This window comes from Hyla sarda, chromosome 4 (assembly GCF_029499605.1).
Source record: "Hyla sarda isolate aHylSar1 chromosome 4, aHylSar1.hap1, whole genome shotgun sequence".
NCBI classification, from domain to species: domain Eukaryota; kingdom Metazoa; phylum Chordata; class Amphibia; order Anura; family Hylidae; genus Hyla; species Hyla sarda.
The window spans coordinates 203554644-203567288 of NC_079192.1; the positions used below are offsets into that span (position 1 = coordinate 203554644).

Consider the following 12645-nt stretch of genomic DNA (forward strand, 5'->3'; position numbering starts at 1 on the left):
AAACCAGACCTGTGCGCCAGAATTTTGTGCATCGCACCACAAGTTGTGTCTGCAGAAGAATTTGTACCAAAAAAAATGTAAAAACCCAACCAACTCTCCATTTTACTCCCAGAGGTGTGGCCGCCGGGAAACGGGCGAGTTCCCTGCATTTTTAAAAGATCCACAGAAAATGATGTGAATTTGAGCTCTGGAAAAACCACAGCTCAGAGCAGTTGTAAAAATAAATGCAAGTGCACAACGTCGGGGATCATCAGTAAATACTGTGGATAAACACTTGTAGGGCATTAAAAGCCACAAAGAAAACACTCAACTCTTCATAAAACAGGGCCATTGTCTTGGGTGTCTAGAGCCTGAGGTCTAGAGCACTCTGGATGAGGTTTTTATTAGGTACATCTCTGTACTTTGGTCAGGGATGAGGGAAAGCTGAATAGAGCAGTCTCCCTGTACCAGCTGCTGAAAAGTACCCCCACAGCATGATGCTGTCACCACCATGCATCATTGTAGGGATGGTATTGGGCAAGGTATGAGCAGTGCCTGGTATTCCCAGATATGACACTTAGAACTAAGACCAGAAAAGAGAATCTTGTTTCTCCAAGTCAGAGTCCTTTTGTGTGTGAAGTGCTAAAGTGATGGTTGACCGTATAGAAGTTTCTTCCCACTCTTGACTTGGTTTTAGCTCCGATATATATTGTCAGCTGTGAGACCTTATATAGACAGGGGTATTTCTTTTCAAATTATGTCCAATGAACTGAAGTTAGCACGTGGACTACTATCAACGTATAAAAACTTCTATAAAATAACATTTTTACAGAAACTACAAGCCTCCAGGGGTGAATTCCAAGTGTCAAAGGGTCTGAATATGTATGTCCAGGTGAAATTTTAGTTTTTCTTTTTAATAAATATTGCAAAATGTCTAATATGCTGTTTTCACTTATGGGGCCCTATAGAGTGCAGAAAGATAGTGGGAAACCTAGTTTTATTTATATACCTTACTAAAGCACAAGGCCGCAACATAAAATATAAAAAAAAGCGAAAGGTTCTGCAAACTTTTCAAATGCACCATTTGTACTGGTACAATCAGTCACAACTAAATCCAACCACCAAATACATGTTCTCTCTCACAACTTGCAGGTTAAATTTGAATGAGTAGATCTGACAAAGCCTATTAAAACTTTATGAACGCGAAGTGTCTTGCAACTATTCTTAAAACATAAACTCCCTCCTCATAGAATGTAGTAAGAGATCTCCTTTCATGCAGAGCTCTCACTATTTCAGCACAGTGATCATCCCAGTCTCTCATTCTTAGGCTGGATCACATCACGTTTTCTCCCATACGGGAGCACATACGGCAGGGGAGAGCTAAAACCTCGCGCTCCCGCATGCCTTTCTATGCGCTCCCGTATGTAATTCATTTCAATGAGCTGACCGCAGTGAAACGTTCGGTCCGGTCGGCTCATTTTTGCTCCATATGCGCTTTTACAACCGGACCTAAAACCGTGGTTGACCACAGTTTTAGGTCCAGGGAAAAAGCGCATACGGTGCAAAAATGAGCCGACCGAACTTTTCACTCCGGCCGGCTCATTGAAATGAATTACATACGGGAGGGCATAGAAAGGCATATGGGAGCGCGAGGTTTTAGCTCTCCCCTGCCATATGCGCTCCCGTATGGGAGAAAACGTTATGTGATCCAGCCCTTAGTCAGCGCTCATAAGAGGCGAGAACACAAACAGAGAAAAACACCATGTTATTATGTGCTTATTATACATGTCTACATGAAAATGATCCAGCAGGTAAATTTTGCGTGTGTGCGTCAGTAACTTAAGCGCTGCGGAATCTGTAGGCGCTATATAAATAAATAAACTTCCTCTCAAGCCAAACATATTCCTCTAAGCTGTAAGCAGAATACCTTAACTAACAGACTGTTAGGAACCAGTTTTCACTCAGTCCTGTATACTTCCTATAAATTTGCTTTGGGTGCTTGTAGGTTCCTATCAGTATATTTTTGGGATTTTAGGATGAAAATGAAGTATACAGAGGAAACCAGAGAAGTTGCAGACTAAGTGCATTTCCCTGATCTAAAAGGAAGCCGTTCTAAACTAAGTAGCAGTGTGCAGCTCAAACACAGCTCCATTCTCTATGGGACTTCCAAACACAAACCACTTTCTATAGGACTTCTGAAGTTAAAGTAAAAGTGTCAAGTGTCTTACATGGTCTTAATTGAGCTGAAGATTGCTTAAAATGGAATCTGTCAGCTCTATTTTCAGACACAGTTTGATAACTGTTGGGATATAAAAGCAAACTGTACCTTTCCTAGAGCTGATGGTGGTTGCCAAACTTCTAAAATCGCCATTTTATTTATTAGCCAAGTGTCAAGGAGGCAGCATCAAGATGCTCAAGTGCATGGAATGCCATCCCCTATCTTCCAGTCCTACCTTGGCTTACAATCAAGATTTGCGAGGCAAAGGCGAGCAACTAGGTGTGCCAAGCTGTGGAAGCTCAGCTCCACCTCCTTGACACTTGGCAGAGAAATTAAAAGATTTTAAAAGTTTGGCAACCACCATCAGCTCCAGAAAATGTACAATGTGATGTTACACCCTAAGGAGGTATTCAACAGTGTCTTAAGCTCTTAGCAAAAAATACAGTTGACAGATTCCCTTTAACAATTTTGAGGAAGTATCCATGTGTTATAACTTTATTTTCCGTTTTTTTTTTTTATAGTACAATGTTTACTACCCTTGAGTGAAGCTAAAACACTATTAGGGAATTGTTTAATAATTAATGTAGTGTTCTTATCTTAAATCATCAGTATAGCTTCACTTCAGAAATGGGAACAGTCTGCCAACACACATGCGAATAAATAGCACAAACAGCAGATTGCAGGTTTCAGCAAATAAAGGTTATTCTTTGCATAACGAAAAGTTATACAATATTCCAATACACTTTAAGTGTGTACGGCTTGTTAGCAGACACAACTCTTATTCTCGGTACTGTACTAAACTGTGCACCTATGGACACAGATTTGTAGCCTATGGATATAAATGTCGAAGCAATTAATAGATGGTATAGAAAGAAAATGTTATACTATAGATAAAATTCATACAGTACATTCCTATAGATTGCATAGAAGGGGTTAAAGATGCACTGGGAAAGGATATAAACAGCAGCAAAGCAAGGAAAGGGTTATACTAAACCCTACTGCTGTTGATGAGTGGGACGTCATGATTTACATTGCTTGGACACTCAAACAGTTACACAGCGTTCCTATTGCTCTCTTGTACATGCTAAACTGTAGAATCTCTATAGTACACAAGGACTGACTAGAATTACTACAATGCTAAATAGGTAGGAGACTTTTTATATGTGATTTCTTGAGTCCAGGCTTGTTCAGAGGGAAATATAAGAACAAATATAGGTGCCACCTAAGTGCTGTTACCAGTGTCACTGTGGAATGGTAGGGTGAAGGGGCGAGGATGATCAGTATTAACTCACCTGGTGGTGTTGCGTGGCAGGCACAACACTTAAGCGCTTGCAGGATCTGACAATTTTCTCCAAAGTAATCAAGTGGCTGCCCAGCTGTATACCCAATGAAAGATAGCGGTCTCTGTATGCAAACATCTGGTGGGAGCGATTCAGTGCCCCTTGTTCGCTGTGGAAAAAACTGCTGATGCAGTGCCTTCGGATACTTTTGGTGTCTGGAAGAGCCGATAACAGGCATGGAGCGTCAAAAATGGTGCTCCTAGGCAGTAACAGGCTGGCGTTATTTAGGCTGGGGAGGGCCAGTAACAATGGTCCTCGCACACCCTGGTAACGTTAGGCTGTTGCTGCTTGGTTGGTATCTGACTGAGAATAAAAATTCAAGGAACCCTACAAGTTGTTTTTTTTTATTTATTATTATTATTATTTTTTAAACCGCATAGGGTTCCCCAAATTTTTATTCTCAGCCAAATATCAACGAAACAGCAACAGCCTGGCATTACCAGGGTAGGCGAAGACCATTGTTATTGGCCCTCCCCAGTCTAAATAATGCCAGCCTGTTACCGCCTAGGCCCAGAAGCGCCATATTTGACGCTCCGGGCCAGTTGGTAGCAGCTCTTCCTGGCACCCCTGTGGTGGTGGGTACTGTGGTAATAATTGGGGGTTAGCGCTAGATGTATTTGTTGCTAACGCTAATTCTGACTATAAGACAGCTTCCACTACTCAGCAGGTAAAGAAAATGAAAAAAATAAAAAATAAAACATTTTATTCCAAAAATCACTCCCTCACAAGCCCTCGTTAACCCTTTTATTAACATTAATAAAAAAATTTATAAAAAAAAAAAAACACTGGTCATTGTCATAGTCCACAGGATACATGGATCTGAAATAAAAAGGGGGAAAAAAAAAAAAGACTAATACATTTATTGTAACCCACCCGCACGACTACAACTGCCAGCATGCCCTTACAGTAAGGACATAATGGGAGTTGTAGTCATGAAGCAGGGCTGAGGGGAGATGTGCAAGCGAGTGGCAAGCTTGTCACCTTACCCCACTGCATGACTACAACTCCCAGCATGCCCTTACAGTAAGGACATGCTGGGAGTTGTAGTCATGCGGCACGGGCGGGTGACAAGCTTGTCATCCACCCGCCCATCTAACACACTCCCCCCATGCCGCACAACTACAGTTCCCAGCATTTCCTTACTGTAAGGACATGCTGGGAGTTGTAGTGTTGCGTGGGCGGAAGATGTGCGGGCGGGTGAAAAGCTTGTGACCTTCCTACCCGCTTGTCCCGTGCCTGTGAAAATGAAAGTTTAAAAAAAAAAAGTTGCACAAAAAGTCTCACACTGCCCAGGCAACACAGGCTTGTAAGAAGCTTTTCAAGGTCCTGGAGTGGCCTAGCCAGTCTCCAGATCTTAACCCCATAAAAAAAAAAACCTTTGGAGGGAGTTGAAAATCTGTGTTGCCCAGCAACAGCCCCAAAACATCACTGCTCTAGAGGAGATCTGCATGGAGGAATGGGCCAAAATACCAGTAACAGTGTGCGAAAACCTTGTGAAGACTTACAGAAAACATTTGCCAACAAACGGTATATAACAAAATATTGAAATTAACTTTTGTTATTGACCAAATAGTTTTTTTCCACCATAATATGCAAATAAATTCTTTAAAAATCAGACAATGTGATTTTATGGATTTTTTTTCTCATTATGTCTCTCATAGTTGAGGTATACCTATGACGAAAATTACAGGCCTCTCCTTAGTAGGAGAACTTGCACAATTGGTGGCGGACTATAATTTTTTGCCCCACTGTAATAAGTTATAAAGTTAAAATTGTTATGTGCTTGTACTGAACCAAAAGAATCCTTGTTTGTAGAGGAAGTTCTCGCGGCCGTAGGGCTGGAGGATGATTAAAGCTTGCTATAGCAGTTTTGCTGGGAGCCGCTGTGGGACCACCGCCAGCTAGTAGGTGCTAGCAGAGCCCCTGTTGCCTGGATTTTTTATTAATTTAAAATAGTTCTACAATGAAAACATTCAACTTTAGTGACTAACTTGGATATTTCCATTGTAGAACTATTTTAAATTAATAATCTAGGCTACTATCTGGCGGTGTTCCCTCAATGCTGGTCCCACAGCGAGTCTCAGCAAAATGGCTATTGCAAGCTATCATCACCCTATGGCCACAAGCTCTTCCTCTACAAACTGGGATTCTTTTGGTTCAGTACAAGCACATCATTTTAACTTTTTCATTTATTATCTTAAAGGGGTACTCCGTTTTTTTTAACTGAACTGGTGCCAGAAAGTTAAACATATTTGTAATTTACTTCTATTATCTTCTTAATCCTTTTGGTACTTTTTAGCAGCTGTTTGCTACAGAGGAAATGTTTTACTTTTTGAATTTCTTTTTGGTTTTGTCCACAGTGCTCTCTGCTGTCACCTATGTCCGTGTCAGGAACTGTCCAGAGCAGCATAGGTTTGCTATGGGGATTTTCTCCTGCTCTGGACAGTTCCTGATAAGGGCATCAGATGCCAGCAGAGAGCACTGTGGACAACACAAAAAAGAAAAAAGATTTTCCTCTGTAGCAAACAGCTGCTAAATAGTACTGGAAGGGTAAAGATTTTTTAATATAAGTAATTTACAAATATGTTTGTTTAACTTTCTGGCACCATTTCATTTAAGAAAAAAAAGTTTTCTACCGGAGTACCACTAAGTTGCCACCTTAAGAAACATATACTTTTCATGTGTTTTCATGTATTTTTGCACATCTTGTTTTATGTTTTATGTGCCATGCTGTATGTTTTAACTCAATACGAGCCGTACTGTATATTCCAGCACAGAACGGTCTCCACCGCATGCCTCATCCTAGTGCACAGAACTAAGACTTCAACAACCACCCACTTTCCATACCCCCTCCCTCCTCGTTATGATGTCATCGAAAACTCACCTGGCCTCCTGCTTTTCCCGCAAATTTTTTCAAAGTACTGTGGGGGAGATTTATCAAAACCTGTGCAGAGGAAAACTTGCCCAGTTGCCCATAGCAACCAATCAGATCGCTTCTTTCATTTTTAGAAAGGCCTGTGAAAAATGAAACAAACGATCTGATTGGTTGCTATGGGCAACTGGGCAACTTTTCCTCTGCACAGGTTTTGATGAATCTCCCCCTGTGATTCCTGCAAGGTCTCATTACTTGTTGGACCTGACAAAGCGAGGTTATCCTCGCGAAACGCGTTGTCTGTAATTTCCAAAGTGTTTTTAAGATACCGCTTTATTACTGAACTCCATCAACACCAAAAATAGCCAAAAGCACCGCATCAGCAGTTTTTTTATACGAGGAACAAGGGGCACTGAAGCGCTCCCTCCATATGTTTGCATTTCTTGAGTTCAAACCGTTATGTACATGTGTGCATACAATGGTGAATACAGACTCACCTTGTCATATTTGGCAACTATATCCGCTCTTTCTTGCGCAGATTTGATAGCCACATCCTGTTCTGAATCTGGATCTGTACAAAAAGATAAACAAAAGAAGTACATACAATGTTTAATAAGTGTATTTATTAGCTTTAAAAAAAAAAAAAAAAAAAAAAAATGATATAAATCAACCCTTCTCCTTAAATGGGTTTTCTGGAACATCAGAATAGGAATATGCAAATAAAGCATGCCTAATGCACTGGAGGATGTTTCCTGTCTCCTTACTGGACCTGCCAGACATGTCTAGCAGTGCACTAAGAACACAGGCAGCGACACTTCAGGGACACCATGCTGGATATCTTACTGGCTTAACTTCGTATCTCACAGCAAATAACAGCTATGTCACTGAAGAGGGAGTGAATGCATATTTATAGAAGGGTATTCCTACTGGACCTGGTGGGCTGGTGTAGCGGTGCACTTTGGGGCTAAGGAATGAACCCTGTGAACCATGGTTCCTATTTTGTCCATATCTGCAAAATAGTGCAACATAGAGGGCAAAAGAAAAACAATGTTGTAATTCGTGTCCCCTCTGCTATTACCTAGCAGGTTTGCATGTGCAATCTTGCTGACCGATTCCTCTTAATATTCACATTTTATGTTATGGTTTTATTTACTGCAATACACACACACATACAGTCAGGGGCGTAAATGTTGGCACCCCTGAATTTTTTGTAGAAAATGAAGTATTTCTCACAGAAAAGAATTGCAGTAACACATGTTTCGCTATACACATGTTTATTCCCTTTGTGATTATTGGAACTAAACCAAAAAAGGGAGGAAAAAAAGCTAATTGGACATAATGTCACACCAAACTCCAAAAATGGTCTGGACAAAATTATTGGCAACCTTTCAAAATTGTGGATAAATATGATTGTGTCAAGCATGTGATGTTCCTTTAAACTCACCTGGGGCAAGTAACAGGTGTGGACAATATAAAAAGCACACCTGAAAGCAGATAAAAAGGAGAGAAGTTCACTTAGTCTTTGCATTGTGTGCCACACTAAGCATTAGCAACAGAAAGAGGAGAAGAGAACGGTAAGGACTTGAGAACCAAAATTGTGGAAAAATATCAAGGTTACAAGTCAATCTCCAGAGATCTAGATTTGCCTTTGTCCACAGTGCGCAACATTATCAAGAAGTTTGCAATCCATGGCACTGTAGCTAATCTCACTGGGTGTGGACGGAAGAGAAAAATGTATGAAAGGTGTAAACGCAGGATAGTCCGGATGGTGGATAAGCAGCCCCAAACAAGTTCCAAAAGATATTCAAGCTGTCCTGCAGGCTCAGGGAGCATCAGTGTCAGCACGAGCAATCCATGAACATTTAAATGAAACGCTATGGCAGGAGACCCAGGAGGACCCCACTGTTGACACAGAGAAATAAAAAAGCTGCGCAATTTGGGTGGGTGGGGGGGGGGGGGGGGAAGTGGCTTTTGGTGTGCAATTTGGGGGGGGGGGGGGGGAGTGGCTCCCTCTGTAGCCGTGCATCCCCTCCCCTATTTTCACAGGAGGTGGTTTTAGGTTGTTAGTGGATCCAGCATGTCGCCCAGCCTGAGGCGAGTGAATGTTAGGGTCCCATTCGATGTGAGGCCAACTCCGCATGGTGGATGGGGACACACACACGTTTTGATCAATAAGTGCGCTAAGAGCCTCCATTTTGTTGACCAAGTGTGCTGCTGCCATTTTCTTTTTTTTACATGTTTTGTACTTGCCACAGCAGCGTGCACCCGTTTATTTTGGGTCGCACCGTACAGCCCAGTGTCAGAAAGCTGGGTTTGCATCAGAGATCTGCGGTCTTCCAGCAGGATAATGACCCCAAACATACGTCAAAAAGCCCCAGAAATGGATGGCAACAAAGCTTTGGAGGGTTCTGAAGTGGCCATCAATGAATCCAGATCTAAATCCCATTGAACACCTGTGGAGAGATCTTAAAATTGCTGTTGTGAAAAGGCGCCCTTCCAATAAGTGAGACCTGGAGCAGTTTGCAAAGGAAGAGTGGTCCAACATTCCGGCTGAGAGGTGTAAGAAGCTTATTGATGGTTATAGGAAGCGACAGATTTCAGTTTATTTTTTCCAAAGGGTGCGCAACCAAATATTAAGTTAAGGGTGCCAAAAATTGTGTCCAGACCATTTTTGGAGTTTGGTGTGACATTATGTCCTATTTGCTTTTTTTTCCTCCTTTTTTGGTTTAGTTCCAATACACACAAAGGGAATAAACATGTGTATAGCAAAACATGTGTTACTGCAATCCTTTTCTGTGAGAAATACTTCATTTTCTAGAAAAAGTTCAGGGGTTCCAACATTTACGGCCATGAGTGTGTGTGTGTGTGTGTGTGTGTGTAATATATATATATATATATATATATATATATATATATATATATATACACACACACAAATATATATCTATACACACACACATACAGTATCCTACGCATATTTGATGTGCAGGATTTTAAGTTGCAAATTTCAATGTAAACTATATGACTGAACACAGCTTCAGATCTGCAGGATCAAATATGCACAGGATACTGTACGTGTGAATAGATCCTAAAAAGAAAAAAAAAAATTAGGGCTTGCCTGCTGGCAAATTGTCTGCTTGCAGTGGGCACCACTGAAACCATCAGCGGTATGACTTTGCAGAAGTGCGGTATCTCATAGATGGCAATGCGGTCTGACGGAATTCCACCCAAAGAATGAACATGTACATTCTTTGGGCAAATGTCCATTCCACTGGCATAATTACACTGTGGCGATTGAACAGTTTGCACAGAGCATCAGAATTCTATTCGATAATGGAAGCAGAATTCTGCCGGCGGAATGCCCACAGTATGAACGAGCCCTTACTCTATGTAAGCTAGGAAAATCAGCCCCTCCCCTGCTCCTCCTCTCCACAAACCAGTGTCTGGATGTATGACTACAGACTGCTGAATGCTTGTGTAGCATCAGAAGAGAGTATTGACTATTCCGTAATATAGGCTTGGTTGACCCTCCCATCTCTGCAATGCCTTTGGCCACACCACTGTCTGAAAACATGCATAATTTTGACAGCATTGTGGACAACAAAGAAAATTAACCCTTCAAGTGTGTATTCACACAAACCGTATCCTGCAGATTTGAAGTGGTGTTCAGTCATTTAGTTTACACTGAAATCTGCAGCTTCAAATCCTGCGCATCAAATACTGTACGTGTGAATACACCCCAAAACTACAAACCATGGCACTCAATCCGCAGAAAAGGAACTTGCTTGAATGCTATTCTCTCATGTCTTAGATATTTCAGCAATTTAATCCATGATACTAAGATTTACAAAGTAACCCCGGTTTAGAAAGAACCAACCAGCAGTTCTAAGCACAAAACAGGGAAACTTCCAGCACTGCATGGAATTAATAACTCAATACCTCCCACCTTACGAACATAGGAAACCACTGAAACATAAAGAACCTTTGTGCTCTGTGAAATTTCTTCCATCCCCACCATGAGTGGATATTAAAAGCCCTCCTCTACCGAGGACAATTCATTAACTCTACTGTCCACTTTTCTTGGTGTTTACATTGGATTCCTAGGAAAGGTTGTCTCTGTATATTTATATTGCCGTCGTGCCTCAGTAAGATTAATGTTGTAGGTGCTGTAAACAAAACGCCTGAACACAGACCAAGGAAAGCCGGGCAGATTGCTAATAATTAACTAGGCACATCAGACCATTTATACTAAAGAGCCCGCAGCGGCCCAACAAGCTCAGCTTCTACATATATTTATTTCCATTTCAGCTCCTGCAAGTAGAAGATGAATCAGTGAAAGCCCCTATTCTCACTGCTGTGCCAGAGCTAAAACTTATCTCAAAGGTGCCACTTCTGATTTCCCCTGCTCCTTGTCAGTAACACAGTATGGGGACACGAGGCGGATAAAACCAGAACACCACTGACCTCCATTCATGCTCCTAATTTATTGGAGAAATTCATTACCTTTCTGTTCTCTGTGGAAATATGCCTTTGTATGGAAATGTTAGGCTGGTAACATCAGTTTTCACCATGTCTGGCCCTAAACAGCTGTCCGAGCTCATTCAGACTTTGACTTTGAGCACCGGGATCCAGCAAATCTAATAAACTGTAAAAGAAATATGTGGCCCAGGGTCCCTAAGTGTGAAATGGACACTCAAGTGTCTTATTCTGTAGGCAATGGGTTCTGTGGCTAAAATAGGGGGGGGGGGAATGAATGACACTAGACAACTCGACTGGCATACATTCAAAACACTGCCTGAGGATACGGACCTATTACAGGTGTAACTACAGCGTGCATTCAACCAGGACAATAACTGGCTATGAAAGTGTTTCTATGTTATTGGCCATCATTGTGCAGGAACGTGAAGCAGCTTCGGTCATTCATTCAGATGAATGGCCTGCATATGGAAATCGAAAAGCCATTTTGTTCCTAGCATTTCACAGTGAACCATCAAGAAAATTATGTGGATCCAGGAACAAAGAAAACACACAAGCGACTTCGCTGTCATGGTTGGATGCCAAAATGCCCATTTTAAAGAAAGGAAGAGGTGACCGTATTTGTCAGCAAGACGTGATCAGTTCAATGCTAAGAAAAGGTGCAGTGGAATTGCTTGTGCCGATCCAGTCAGTATATTATTCAAAAATACCAGGAAAATATCCTGCTTCCTGATATTGCTATTATTTTTTATTTAGAACACTACAGTGCATCATAGAAGACTATGGAGCAGTTATGTCATAGAAATTACTACTCAGGTACTGATATATTGTACATACACATTATACAAAGCACATTATTATTATAATTGAAGAGAACACCGAGTTAGACCAATGCAAACTAACTAGACTGGAATTGCAGCTCATTTAAGTTACATTTCATTAAAGTAAACAGCCACGTTGTAATGCCACACACATCCGGAGGACAGGGATGGTGCCGTTTTTTTATGGCCCCTCCCATAGACCTGAATGGAGAGGGCGTGGCGTGACGTCCCCCTCTCTGAAGCCAGGCGGTTTCTGAAACTTCAGACGCAGCTACGCATAGAATGCGGGCTGCTACAGGGAGATCGCAGCAGCCCCCCCCCCACGATCAGACATCTTATCTCCTATCCTTTCGATAGGGGATAAGATGTTTTTGCCCAGAATACCCCTTTAATGATCAAATAGTACCTGTTGTCATAGATTTGTAAACTCCTCTGACGGAATTTTATCTCAAAAATAAAAGGATCAAGCAACAATTCAAGGGCTACTGCCTAATCCTTATCTTCCTTTCTATTTTTAAGTTGTAAAGGTGACCACTAGGGGTCTCCCTAGCTGCCCTGGCTATTGATTTCAAACTCATGCCAGCCTGGCATGAGTCCGAAATCTCATAGTGCAGCCGGGACACGTGACGAGCACAGTGCAGCTCCCTGCCTGTCAATCTGACAGGCGGGAGCGAGCGCTGTACTCTTAGCACAGCAAGGCACGCTCCTGACTTGTCCGCAATGGTCAACTCAGTGTAGTGCTCCACAAGCATCGGGTCTGCCTTTCCTTCCCTGATTGAGGTCTTCCTATGCATGATCAAAAGGTATAATCATTTTATAATCGCTGCACAGGAAGAAGGGCGGATGTGAGCCCAGGCAGGATTCACATGACTTTGCGCCTGCGGGCCACTCCCCCTTCCTCCCTCACTCTTGGCTGGCAGAAGGAGTAATAAAGAAGAA

The 12645-nt window shown here is 41.9% G+C and overlaps 1 protein-coding gene across 4 annotated transcripts in view; it reads right to left on the minus strand.

Moving 5' to 3' along the window:
- USP6NL (USP6 N-terminal like) overlaps positions 1-12645 on the minus strand; it is a 177618-nt gene that overhangs the window by 63875 nt on the left and 101098 nt on the right. For all 4 annotated transcript variants that reach the window (XM_056573301.1, XM_056573302.1, XM_056573300.1 and 1 more), the window contains one exon: positions 6907-6980. In XM_056573301.1, coding sequence (XP_056429276.1) covers positions 6907-6980 — 74 coding nt within the window. The remainder of the gene's footprint in view (positions 1-6906; positions 6981-12645) is intronic.